This window comes from Periophthalmus magnuspinnatus, chromosome 7 (assembly GCF_009829125.3).
Source record: "Periophthalmus magnuspinnatus isolate fPerMag1 chromosome 7, fPerMag1.2.pri, whole genome shotgun sequence".
NCBI lineage: Eukaryota > Metazoa > Chordata > Actinopteri > Gobiiformes > Gobiidae > Periophthalmus > Periophthalmus magnuspinnatus.
Genome location: NC_047132.1, coordinates 26852820 through 26866576, shown reverse-complemented (window position 1 = coordinate 26866576; position 13757 = coordinate 26852820). Strand labels below are relative to the sequence as shown.

The 13757-nt window shown below is 38.8% G+C and overlaps 2 protein-coding genes across 2 annotated transcripts; both read right to left on the bottom strand.

Annotated features, from left to right (window-relative positions):
- Window positions 1-745: 745 nt before the first annotated feature.
- mkrn4 (makorin, ring finger protein, 4) lies at window positions 746-4073 on the bottom strand. The gene is made up of 9 exons (XM_055222758.1): window positions 4019-4073; window positions 3226-3342; window positions 2967-3163; window positions 2749-2801; window positions 2130-2180; window positions 1754-1995; window positions 1570-1677; window positions 982-1081; window positions 746-910 (listed from the first exon to the last, which is right to left on the bottom strand). The coding sequence occupies exons 1-9, from the start codon at window positions 4051-4053 to the stop codon at window positions 755-757; spliced, it is 1059 nt and encodes a 352-aa protein (XP_055078733.1). The 5' UTR covers window positions 4054-4073; the 3' UTR covers window positions 746-754.
- A 927-nt stretch (window positions 4074-5000) lies between these two features.
- Window positions 5001-13375, bottom strand: ppardb (peroxisome proliferator-activated receptor delta b). Its single transcript, XM_033969361.2, has 8 exons — window positions 12956-13375; window positions 11253-11610; window positions 10615-10766; window positions 9285-9423; window positions 8377-8576; window positions 7801-8007; window positions 7019-7262; window positions 5001-6718 (listed from the first exon to the last, which is right to left on the bottom strand). The coding sequence occupies exons 2-8, from the start codon at window positions 11548-11550 to the stop codon at window positions 6471-6473; spliced, it is 1488 nt and encodes a 495-aa protein (XP_033825252.1). The 5' UTR covers window positions 11551-11610; window positions 12956-13375; the 3' UTR covers window positions 5001-6470.
- Window positions 13376-13757: the final 382 nt, after the last annotated feature.

Below are 13757 nucleotides of genomic sequence, written 5' to 3'. Positions count from 1 at the left end.
CCCCCTTTGGTGTGAGGTAAGAAAAACACAAATGAATAAAAATTATATGCGCAAATTTGTAACAACTGCAAAAACAGCAGTGACCTCAGCATTCACACAAAATACAAAGTAACTAAATCAAAAATGTATGTGTATAAGCATTTGAAGCTGGCAAAACATTTGTGCAGTTAAAAGGACAAGCAGACTTTTCAGTGAAACAAAATGTGAAGCATTTTTATTTTCTGTGTACAAGTACAGCTTGTTTAAAAGAAATAAAAGCTTAACATGCAAATATTCTTCTTTGTGGGGCAACAAAACATACCAGCCACACAATGTTAAAATATCAAATATGGTGCAAATATGCTAGGGCAGAGGTTCAAATGAGAGGACTAATTAACAATGCTAGGAGAAATTACAATGTGCAACACATTTGAAGTACTTGGGCAGGGATGGGGGGGTAAAAATACTAGAACACTTTTGTTAAGCAGCACAAATTCAACTAATCTTCCTCTCTGAACCATTTTAAGATTAAAGATGGCAACTCTGCAAAGAAGTTGTCTGTTGATGTTCTTATTTTAAGTAGACCATGGCAGTAATCTCACTGATCGGATGGACTCAAGGTTAGGCAGTAAAATTACATTCCCTATTCTAAATAGATCAAGAACAGCACCCAACTTAAGCTAGCTACCATCAACCTTAAATTGTATAAAAAGGAAAACTTGTTTTATAATAATAATAATTTAAGCCGTTTAGTTTGGGCAATCAAAAAAAATCCCTAAGGGCGAAGAACGTGCTCTCGAATTAAATGTAATGGCATGTCAAATATGTTAAGCTCTTCGTCATCATCGTCCTCATCACTGTCTATAAGAGCCATGGCTAATAAAAAGTTGAGCACATCTGAAGTGTACAAGTCCTCAGCATCCTCAGAAATCTGTAAAACAAACAGAAGATTATGCATCCTGCATTGGGAAAAACTGAAGCACAAGCACAGAAATCCTTTACCTCACGTGGCAGTCGTTTTAATGTTTTATCATGACGGTAGAGGCAGTCCGATTTAAATGGGCAGCGGCCTTGTCGCAGATAGAAACTACACGTTTTCTTGCTGTCAATTAAATGGGGAAAAAACAAACAAAATAACGCTCATTAGTTGAGTTAATTTAACAAAAACAAACTGGAGCTGGAACAGAAATGATCAGATTGTATCGTTTCATGCTTTTGTATTTTGTGCTGAAATGCTCATTTAAGCTCAAGTATTTTTGAATTAGCCAAATGCTGAATCTATGGAAATTTATGCTAAAAACTAATCATGACATTCTTTCAAAAGTATTCTGACACCAAGATGTGATAAGCTTCTCTACTGGTAAATGCATTTTTCTACAGCAGTTTTGTTTTTAGTGTTTTGGCCATCATCTCTATGGACAATTAGCACATCTGGCCACTAACCATTTGGACATTCAGTCCTGAGCTCTATTCTATTTTTCTAGGTGAACAATATTTGTACAGCATAAAAGAACAGGAAATTGGATACTGAAGAGCCATAGATTAATTTCTCTGAAGGCTTGAACTGAAGTTTGTCACAAGATTCATTACCTAAACCTTCTTTTGAAAGCAGTAATTAAGGATTCTTTTTCTTGTCCTTCAACCCAATAATTGTGTGGCACATAAAATCCAGACTTCACTCTGCACTGGGGGCAACTCCTATAGAACAGATACAAGACATTACAAAGGCTCTTGTAGTAGAGCTAAATGCCATTTTTAATGTTGTGATACCCACTTGACAACGTCGGGTGAGAGCTGTCTGGTCTTCCTCCAGGTTCTAATACATTTCAAACAAAATGCGTGACTGCAGTTTGGCAAAATACCAAACATGCGTTCATCCAGTTCTGGCTTTTCATAAATCTTATCCATGCAGATTCCACAGGTCAGGTCTTTACTTCTGAGAATGGCTTGAGCTCTGTCTACAGATTGTGAAGGACCAGCTGTAGCACCTTCTATTTCCTCATTTGGAACATTTCCCTGGAGTGAGGAAATAAAATTTCCATTAACCAGAGATAGGTGGAGTAGCCAAAGCCTTCAATTGAAAATACTGTTAACAGGGTTGTAGCAATGTCATGATTTGTTAGGTCTGAGTCCCGCTTAAATCCAGTCACTTGGCCGCATCTCAATTCTCTTTCCTCGCTTCCTTCTCCTTGATTCCTCAGCTGTCAATCAAATGCACCATATTAAGTGGTGTCCCCAAGCTCTGAGGCAAGTGAAGGAAAGGAAACCATGGAGGAAACATGAGCAAGGGTTCAGGGGGCAGACATCAGATAATATAAGAAACTTCATTTGTCCAAGAGAAAGGAGATTGTATCGTTGTAACAAGACAGGTACAGGGACAGCAGCAATGTTACATGCCATATTACATCATTCTGAATTTCATATTAAAAACTAATAAAAACATATGTTCAAACACGCTGGCCTGACTTTGAGGACTGAACCTAGGGTTATTTTTAATTATTTTAAATCAGAGTAATTTTGGACTGAACCAGTGCCTGAGGAAACACTGTCCCCATTGACCATAAGCTCATGTCTCCACCGCGGCCTCACCCATTTCCTGCAGAATCAAGCAGATGAATCAAGGAGGAGGAGGCAAGGAGAGAGAAATGAGAAAAATGCAGCCCATTACTGTGTCCACTCAGTGGGCCCTTCAGTGAATTCTCACAGCTTTAAACTCAACATGCATGCATATTTATGTAGGGCTAAAAAAAACAAACAAAAAAAACAAACCTGTAGCGATCTTCCCATTTCTGAGTTGTGTGCAGAATCTGTTGATTTTCTTTCTGTAGAATAAATCATAAGAAAAGCATGACATTTTCATGTGTCAGTATTCCAAGCATTACTGGTTAGGTAAAATACATAAGAAATATAATTATATTAAAAATGGATAACTGATAAATAACCACAGATAAGGTGAAGGAGAGTTGACTTATATTTGTGCACTATACCTAGTGAATGGGCTTCAGTTGTGTTCATTGTTACATTGGTGGTCTGATTCGAGGTAGTGTTTTGTCCACTCCTTTCGGCCTGTAGCACTGTGGGCTCAGATGACCTTCTGTCCAACTGACCAGGGGCCACAGGGGAGAGGAACGATGAAGCATTAGGCTCAGCGAGTCTTCCTCCAGGTGGAAAAACATGAAGAAACCTTTGAAGAGAACAAAAATCATGAGCACATCAGTGTTTAACATGTAACCACTCTTCACTTACTTGCAGTGGTCACCAAACCAGCAGTCCCCTTTCAGAAAGTGCCTACACATTTGAGTCGGTCTTTCATGTCGGAATCGGCAGCCATCACCATTAGTGCAATTACCATTCACGAAACGCCTGCGAAAAAGGGTATAGAATTAAGATTGATGGAGACCACACTTGGACCACACTTGGACCACACTTGGACCACACTTGGACCACACTTGGACCACACTTGGACCACACTTGGACCACACTTGGACCACACTTGGACCACACTTGGACCACACTTGGACCACACTTGGACCACACTTGGACCACACTTGGACCACACTTGGACCACACTTGGACCACACTTGGACCACACTTGGAGGTTCTGTGGTGTTTCTTTAGGTGTAGAATATGTAGTAAGGTGGTGGGGGTAACAGTAACTAACTGAGCCACATTTGAGAAAAAGCAAGACAACGTTTAAATCATAACTAACCATGTTTTAAATGACGCCTTCTTGTGACTATTTCAAAAAACACCACATGAGACGGGATCCAATACAAACAAAAATGTCAACTAGTTTCCATTGCAGTTTGTGAACATTTATGTCAAAGAGTTAAAAAAAAAACAGCTTTGAAAAGACGGCATGGGTCATTATGTTTGTAATTTACATCTCCAGCTCGGCCACTTAACGCTAAGAAACAAGTACCGAGCTCCAGTGCAATGATCAGACGTGTTAACTTGGTACAACCGTTGACGTTATCCTCACTTAAGATCACATAGTCCTAAAATGTTTTATACTGTCAGCCATAATCACTTATCTTACCTGCAAATGTCTCCGTTGCGATTGCGCCGCTCCATGTCACGCGCCTCCTCGGTGTTGTTTTTGAGCTTTGCCGCTGCGCTGTGGCGTTTATCGCGATATCTAAATAGTCTCTTCGTCCAATCAGCGCTGATCAGCACCGGCGCGTGGAGCAGCGTGGAGCAGCGTGGACTCTCTCCCACGTGACCCACGTGTGTTTATGCGTTATAAAGATTCTGGGCCTTTGTCTTGTAAACAAAAACATTCTGAATTCCATAACGATCACAACTAGAGGCAAAAGTGAAGTGAAACATAATAGTTTCAAAGAAGAGAAATTGGATCAAAGAATATCACAAAATATGAGAAATCAAGAGGGTCCAGATACATTGAAGTGATCGTAGTATAAAATAGGTCATTTGAAAATGGACACTATTGATGCATTCTTGATGAAGCCAAAACCTTATTTTTAATTTTACAGAAATGTTTTTACAGAAATGTTGACAAAATCGTTTTAAATTATATCTACAGATATAAATTATTTACGCGAATTTCTTGCCGAAAAAATTGCAATTTTTTTTTCATCATTTGTGATAGAAAATCAAACTAATTGATATTTCTACACTGGAAATTAAATTTTATGTTAGTATATTACACTCTTCATTTTGCCTCCAGTAGCATCCATTCAGTAATTTCTGATTATATCTGAGGGCATATATAATGTTTAAGTTCAATGTAGCCTACATTATCTGTAATGACTTGACTGATTCAGCATTGTAAATCTAGTTACAAACCAACAACAATTTAAGTAGTTAAATGGAAACTTACTGGGTCAAGTAGCTACATTAAAGAGCTCATGTACATGAACCCTTGTAACAGTGAACATTGAAAACTGATTTCCAACTTCTTATCTTATCATAATGCACAACTGATTGTTCTGCATTGATCCCAGAAGGAAAAAGTTCCTAATAGACCAGGGTGGGCAAAAATGAAAATGAGAAATTTCACATTTTTGATTCTAATACAGTTTAAAGATCTTTACTTTATCTATCTATAAATTGTTTACATGTGGCTAAAATACTCTTCAAGTAACATATTTTCTGCACAAGTAAATAAATTCATCACTGTCACCAGTCAAAGAGGTAGTTAACAAACACATTTGGTGTACTTTTGTGTTTTATCCATCCACAACCGTTTCTTACTTGGCACACTGCACATAAACCAAAAAGCAGAAATTAAGGCAAAATGCAAATTGGATGACAGAGGAATTCAGTCACACATCATACAGCACCAAGAGGTAGATAGGAAAAGGGACAAAGGAGGAAGTCCATCAGACATTAAAAGTTTGTGCAGAGGCACCCATTCAGATTTAGACAGTGCATAATATGGAGGGCGTGGAAGATATAGTAAGCTATTGTAAAGCTCTGAAAATGAAAATAAAGGTTTTACAGTAAAAGAAAAAAGTACAGATTTTCAAGGGTGATTTGTGATCAGACATTTCAAAAAATAGATTTTTTTTTAGGTCATCCAAATCTCTCACTTGAAAAATAGCTTTTCATGATATATTTGGTACAACCTCAACCCAAAGAAATCTAACAAAAATAAATGCATTACATAAAACCGTACAATAAATCACATTTGCTCTTAAAAATGATAATCAGAAATTACAAATAATTAGTAACATAATTACACTGAATACACTAGAAAGCTAAAAAGTTACAAGTCAAAATATATATAAACATAAAAATACATTGTCCCTTGTACTTCAATGGGCAAGAAGCTGATAGTGTCAGATTCAGCTCAATCTGTGCAGCATATACTTTAGTTCCCACTAAGGTTCATGACTTTAAGACAAAACTTGTCATTTGAGGTTTCAACATGAATGAATCAATGTAGCACAATTCGTTGTAGCCTAGTTGTAGCAGAGCTTTACTTTGCTGGAGCCAGCCCAGTTTGTGTTGTAGAATATGAGAGTGCATGTACACTACAGTATATTTATGATGAACAGCTAACAACCCCAGAACAATAGACTTTAAAACTTTACATATTGATGGTTTATTTTTGGTCATGTGTTCGATTCATGCGAGTTCTAACAAAAATATATTATTTGCCTTGCACAAAGATGAACCAGCAGAATGTCTCTCACAACACTGGGGTCAGTTTGCTATTAAGATGAAATAAGAGCAGCCTTAGTAAAAAAAAAAACAAAAAAAAACATATCATTCCCACTGTTAAGTGACCTTTGTGGGAAACTACAATTTCAGAAAATGATTCCAGATGCTCTTAACGCTGAGCTGTGCTGACACTGAGAAGACTGGTTCTGTTAGCCCTACAAACAGACTTTGTTTCATCTGCGCATTTTGAAATCCATGGCCTTTAAGTGGAACAGTGCTAGTACTGGTTGCAGTGTATTAATTTATAAATTTATAAACTCAAAGTCTGTAACAGTATTGCTAAAAGCAGTCTCTGCTGTGGAAAGCTAATACATGTCTTTATAGATCTCCTGAAGAAGCGGGTGAAGTGATGTCTCGGACTCGGTCTTTTTGATCTTCTGGACAAGCTGAGCGTTTTCTGTGACCAGCTGCCGGAGGTCGGCCATCTTCTGCAGCAGTTTGGGAAAGAGGTAGAGAGAGTCTGAGTGGTTGGCCTGAAGATGGAGGTCCAGCGCCTGCAGGATGTTGTCCTGACTCTGCTCCACTTGTTTCACATTCATCAGCCCAGGACGATCTGAAAACATAAGGACAGTCAAATTAATCGCTCTTAAGGAAGTAACAGTATCAACTGTTTGCGAAATATTCAGTTTAATTTAAAAATGAAACCAGTTTTCAGTTTATAATTAAAGTGAACAATCGCAAATTCAGACACAAAAAACATTTACACTTTTTAAATAAGTATAGCAATATAGCTTTGCTAATAATAACAAATTTACAATATGTGGTCATAAAAGCACTGCTAACTGCAGGTCATAGGGTTCCAGTAAACCAACCTGAACCACGTCATACTGTTTGTATATGAAGCTGTTTTTACCTCCACAGAGAATAATGGCAGCGACAAACAGGGCCAGGTCACTGTCATCGAGCTCCAGAGCGTTGAACTTTACAGCAAATTCAAATTTAGGCTCCATGATTTCACTGAAGGGCTTTCTCAAACTCCGCAGAAACTCCCTGGTTACAAAGCCTTTTCCGTTGGCTACCAGTAGTCCATCTTTGTTCATAAGAGATGGTAGCATTGCAAAAATAGCCTCATGCACGCCATACTTGAGCAACGTCACCTAAAACAATAGAAATAATAAATTGATCACATTTCAACTGGCTTTCAGTTTCCCATTTAGAGGTGACATTTCTTCTGACCATACAAAAGGCATATTTTGTTTTGAATTGTTATTTTCAATGGCAACTGCGATGGAGGGATATTATAAAACTATTCAATTAAAATCTTAATACCAAGACCAATATGTTTTGCTTTAAAAATATATGGAGGCAAATATATTTCCTTTAAAACTCCTCTTATGTATGTTTTCATGTGTGGAGTTCGAAACCTTCTATTTTTCTGTGATGTTCCATTGAAACAAAAACTAAAGTATTTTTTGTCAATAAAAATGTTGGTAATTGATTAAATGTAAGATTTAAACTCTGAAACATTTCAGGCAAAGCAATCATATTTTCATGACAAAGAGGTGGTGGACCCTTCTCCAGAAAGCGTACATACTGTAGTTATTTCAACTGAAAGATGCTATTTAGCACCATGGTCTTAAGAATTTGATTTCGAATACTTAAAAATCACTTTACATTGATCGGGGTGCAATTTACCTGGTCATTAAGAAAGAGGTCCACAAAACCGGGAATGCACTTGGCAAACTCTGTGAGCTCTCGCACAGTCTCCACAGTAGTGCACTGACAGCGATAAAACACATGGACCCCGATTTCCTTTGTCAGGGGAGCACCTGGAACTAACTGGCTCCAGACCAGTCCACTCTCTGCCTTCCACAGCGTGTCAACATCGTAAATCACAAACGGCTGAAGAAGCAAAAATAAACAACTGGTCAACAGGTTCAAACAACAAAACAGAGCGAACAGCCTTCAGTTATGAACTAGGGGTGTCAAGATGAATCAGTTTTACTATAATATTCATGATGGCTATAGGATATGGGAAATAAAACACAGCCTGGTTATATAATTAAGAGTTTTAGAATTAACATTATCTGATTAAAGTAACATACATTCCTAAAGGCATGTAAATTACTTCTTACTAACTAATATTGATTAGCTTGATTCAGTTGTAACTCACATAGCCATAGTCTTCTTCTGTAAGACAGTGTCAATACAAGCAATTTTGACACCCCTATTACATAACAATCTCCACCGTTACATAGGATTTAAGCGTACTGAGGTGCTGCTGGTTTTGCCCATCAGGATGCTGCGGGCCCTCTTCTTGGTCATACTTAAGTTCTTTAGGTAGGCTGTGTTCACTTGTTTGGCTAAAGTCTTGAGATCGGAGCCTCCTGGTTTGAGGTTCAACTCTTCTGCCAGGAGACCGGCCACCAGCTTCTTCCTCTCCGCTTCAGGCATACGTCCATATCGGATTGCTGCAAAAACATGCGCACGCTGGTTTAGAGTTTAGGAGAAGTTTAGAAGAGAAAATCTCTTTTCTTTTCCACATCTCCTATGGACAAAATGCTTTTTTTCTCAAGAATAATGTTGCATAGCTTGAACTAGTGCAGCAGAGTCAAGCTGTGTCAAGGGTTAAAAAATAAAAAAAAAATACATTAAGAATAAGATATTCTACTCTTCTTCTTTTCTTTTACATGAGGAAATGCACACGTAAAATATGTTAAAGGGGCACATAATTTAAATAAATGGTTTTGCATCCCTTTATATGAATTCACGGAGAAAGAAGAATTCTGTCAACTTGATTTTCATTTATTTACTTATTAGGACAGTGTAAAATTATATTACGCATAAAAGCAGACACTTTTACTAGATTTTAGCTTAAGAGCTCATTTACATATGTATAATTTTGGGAATTGGATAAAAGTCTTTTAGAGTGAATATGTTACGGCGCTCATCCAAGTATCTTTTTCAGTTTTGACAGAGAGTGCTGCTAGAAGTGAAGATGTTACTTTAATGAGTGGCGAAATGTATTCTGTCCAGTTGGCGGAATTCGGCCGGCTTTTGCCAGGATCCCTACCAGGGTAAGTGAAGGATTACACAGATCAGGTGAACTAAAATATATTTTCATTTTGCCTGTATTTTGAAATTTACATAATTTTAGTTTTGATGTGCTTGAGTCTTACCATCATGGGACATCCCTAAAGACAGGCACTTCTGAAAACGACAGTATTGGCACTTGTTACGATTCTTCTTCTGGATCTTGCAGGAGCGCTCGCAGCGCTCATACTCCAGTTTCATTCTCACAGTTCTCCGGAAAAAGCCCTGGTTAAAAAACAACAATGTAGCCCTGTAATCTTTGACCGCTGAATCTTCGGGTGCATTCATAATTGTCCTGGTACTGGTTTGAGCCCAGTTTAGTTCTGAATCCTGATCGTCAGTCTAGATCTAGTCCTGAGGGGGTATACTACGAAGTGATATAGGTGGCTAAATAAGGTTACTCAAGCTCAAACCCTGGATTTCCTGGATCATGAAACAGGCTCACTTTCCAGTGTGGATAGATCACTATAGTAACAGAGCGGCAGAACTAGCCCGAGTTAAAACTTAGGTCAGATGTGTCTCTCTGCACATATTATTGATCAATGCTATAGTGTGAGTGTTTGGGCAGTGGTTATACACTGTGATAATCCGTCTTTACCACATAAAATCATTTAGAAACATGAGTGTGCAGATGGAGGTTTAACTCGAAGAGGCTCAAAGGCACAGCGTTTGCCAGAAGTGGCACTCTTACACACAGCTCTTCAGTACTTTACAAGATCGCTTTCTTTGGTCCTCAAAGAAAAAGTCCGCAGACTCATAAATTTTATATTCCATCACATGCACCATAGATCACACCACTCATCCTCCCCTCGCCTTGGGAAAACCCCACTTTGCTCCTGTTTCATTTGCACACTGGCAGCAATGTGTTGAATATTATGTACACATTTATGCTCACAATCTACATCTACATGACAAACTATTGGATTAAGCAGTGAGCATAAAGTGTACTGTTTTTTTTCCAATGTACTAATTATAATTTATCAAATGAAACCTGTTCAAATGATCAATAATCTGCTAGATATGGGCAATTTACAGAAATCTATTTTGTTTGTTATTAGTAGCTTTTATAATTGAGTATTTTATAATCAGATGTTCATCTCACTGCCCATTCTGCACGTAAAATTGGTCAAATGATGTGGCACACACCCCTTTTCCAGTGAGCTCACACGGAAACTGAAGTTCAAACTTTGGCTTTACAAATTCTGTGGCTAATCAGCTTCATGACACTTGTTATCTCTGAGCTGAGGTTCAGGCTTTGAGAAGCCAGCTCACTGAATTAAAGCTCCATAATGTCCAACCAACTTCATAGTGTACCCCTCTGGTTTAGTCCTGGTCTACTCCAGGTTTAGTCCCAATTTTGGTGTGGAGCGTGTGCTTGCACGAATGCATCCTCACTGCAGTTTGAGCGCCACTCACCTTGCAGCCCTCACAGGCATGTACACCATAGTGGAAACCAGAAGCCTTGTCCCCACAGACCTTACACTCCACACTGATACCGGACCCTGCAGCGTCTTCTTTGCCCAGACGCAGCTGTTCGGACAGTGATGGTGAGGACGTATGAGACAAGTCTGCAAAAAATAAAAAATACTGAAGTCAAATGTTCATCATATTTAAGATAATTAATTCCAGATACATGGCAAGCATTATACATTATATTATATTATCTACACCCTTAAGCAAAGGAATAGCGTGTATTTATTTAATGTTTCTAGCATCCATTTGTAACTAACAATTTTAAGTGTTTTTGTTTTTCCATTTGTTAAAACTTAAAGCTTTGACTTAAAGTACATTAATGTCTATATGACCTCATTAATAGTGTGAGTGGTAAAAATAACCTTTTAGAGAGGTCACCCGTTCTGAAACCAGTCACGTACAATGGTTAAAAGAGACCTTGTGGGCACAGTGACATTTTCATAGTGACAAGAACACAACCACACAGCCTGAATCAAATTATCTACTTCTATTCTCCTATGAAAAGTAATAAGCATCAATTAACATGTTCCAACATAAGTCAATCAAACTTTTGGAGTTTGAAAAAAGTAAGCAGATTGAACCTGTGTAGCTGGATGCTGCACTGATGGCAGGTCTGCTCTGTTCGCTCTCCTGATCGGGTGACAACTCCTCCTCTCTCGTCTTGTGGTCCCCTTTGAGGCTTTTACCTGTGCTGTCTTCATCATCTTCGCTGTCTCTGGCCTTCAACTCGGACATGCTGTTACCCCCGGAGCTGTCAGAGCCCCTAGATTCTCCCTCCGCCCCAGACCACCTCACGTCAGGCGTATCCCGGGGAGACTGAGGCTCAGAGAAGCCATTTATCCTGTGCTGCTCTGAGGCAGCCTGCTTGCACCCCTCCATGGCTCCTTTATGAAGCTCACTCTACACGTCTGCTCTTGTCACGTTGTCATCATCGTGCCACTGCAGTACAAGTAAATACAAACAATTGTTGGCATTATAAACATTAGTATGCACACTGGAATAAATATGTAGTTTAAAACACATAAATACATGAATTTAAGATAGAAAATGTTTACAGTGACTCTAAATTAGGAATTATTTAAAACAAATAAATATAACATACATCAACATGGAAAGAACTAAACAAGTGCCAAGATAATTGTGAAATTACCACACAACAGCAAAATAAGCAAAGAAGAAGAAAAATATATAATTAAACAATGTCAAAAGTATATGTTTGGCTGACATTTACAATGATCTTATTGTCAAACCCAGTTGAATACAATGACATTCACACAATTCCTAATATCCGAAAGTGCATTGCTAGACACAGAATATGTTCTGCCTTTTCTTTTCCAATGGAAGGTCTTTGTGAGCAACAGCAAAGACTAAAGTGTTTGGTCTGAACATTTGAGATAGATTAGTACAAAAAGTCAACTTTTGAAGCCAGGAGACATCTGTTATTATTGTTTGCCTCAGTTCATGGCAGGGTGCACATTGTACTGAGTGGATGTGTAAAGGGGACAGGGTGCATGCACTATGTACACACTGAGCTCTGGGGGAGTGGGTCAAAAAGGAGGGGGCAACATTTTTTCCCGGGCCCCCTAGTGGATTAATCTGCACATGCATGTAGCCTGACAAACAACCACTGTGGCTTAGCTTACTATCTCACATGAATGTAGAGCTCACCCATTCATAATGAAAGCAGTGAAGATCCATGTTAATTATTTATTCTCCGCTCTCTCAGAGAAATTAAAACTGAACTTAAGTTCACAGCAATAAATAGATGAATGAAATATAATAATGGATTATACTAAACATCAGGACATGTCATGATATTGTCTATCAAAATCACATGGTTGTTACAACAACACTTTATCATGTAAAATATGCATTACTCCACAGAAGCCAAAGCTTTAGTCTTCAGCAGATTTTCCATGAAAACTGTGAGGATCAGAGACTGTTAGAACTTGTATAGTGCAGCCAACCTGTCACACTGGTTCTCGGAAATATCTGCTTAAGTGACTGTGAATTATATGGGCATAAGGGTAACGTGATATGTGACAGTAGGACAAAGCTACACCCTTGTCCACTGAAAGTTCGACTCTAAGTTGAGAAAATAGAAGATGTAAATACATAGTCTAGTGTGTAAACACTGTCAGATTTTTGTTGAGTCGGCACGGCTAGCTGAGTTAGCTGGTTAGCACTAACCTTGGAGAGTACTAGTAGCTGCTGTTAGCGTGGCTGACCCACATTCCCGAGTGTGCCTTTAAATAACGCTAGCTGGCTGGCCAACTAGGCTTACCTCTGTCAATACTGCTGCAACTTCCGTGAGCTTTCAACTAAGAGGAAAGTGTCCAAAGGGTGCCACAGAATCAGGCAAAACTATCTCCAGTGTGGTCCACGATCGAACCGCTGTTGACAAGTTGTTTGAAGTCTCCAGAGCAAGAGCGAGTTAGCCCGTAGCGGCTAGCACCAGTATGCTAACTCCAACTCACACAGAAACAGGCCATTGTGTAGCTGCAGAGTTGACAAACGTAATCAGGAGAAAGACACTTGAGTTGGCTGCCATACCACACGCAGTTAAGTAGACTTATTACTGATAATCCTTCTTCGAGTTTCCCCTTGTTGTTCCCAGCTTTGCTTTGCTTTGGCTGGCTCCCCCTCCCTGCCCTGTCACATGCCAGGACCACAGACACAGCGCCCCCTGTCTCCTGTGTCTTTGCGCACACGTACACACACGGCCCTCTGTGGAGCCTGCTCAGCGCTTTTGGCCTCAGTCAAGGTCTTTCTGCAAGTGTTATATGCACTATTTATATCTTTAATCTGTAACATGGGCATTTACTGATAGCGTTCAACTAAATATTCTATTGAGCATTCACAGCAAGAGATATCACCTTTATTGACCATTCAGAATGAAATTACCAACGGGAATGACCTAAGTTTTCCCAGTAGGCCAGTTATGAGTACAGCTACAACTTAACAGGCTGCATTATTATTACTTATCCAAGCACAGAAATATTTAAATAAATACTAAACATTTATTAATTATTAGTAAAAATCAGGAAATATCACCTTTCTGTTAGGCCTATTCAAATAACTAAATA

Coding starts and splice junctions, on each gene's coding strand:
- ppardb (XM_033969361.2), bottom strand. CDS start 11,550: ATGGAGGGGTGCAAGCAGGCTGCCTCAGAGCAGCACAGGATAAATGGC. Junction 8,008..8,376: donor GCAAAACCAGCAGCACCTCA/GTACGCTTAAAT, acceptor TTGCTTCTTCAG/CCGTTTGTGATTTACGATGT. Junction 7,263..7,800: donor ACCTCTTTCTTAATGACCAG/GTAAATTGCACC, acceptor CTATTGTTTTAG/GTGACGTTGCTCAAGTATGG.
- mkrn4 (XM_055222758.1), bottom strand. CDS start 4,053: ATGGAGCGGCGCAATCGCAACGGAGACATTTGCAG. Junction 3,164..3,225: donor TGGTTTGGTGACCACTGCAA/GTAAGTGAAGAG, acceptor TTCTCTTCAAAG/GTTTCTTCATGTTTTTCCAC. Junction 1,996..2,129: donor GAGAATTGAGATGCGGCCAA/GTGACTGGATTT, acceptor TCCTCACTCCAG/GGAAATGTTCCAAATGAGGA.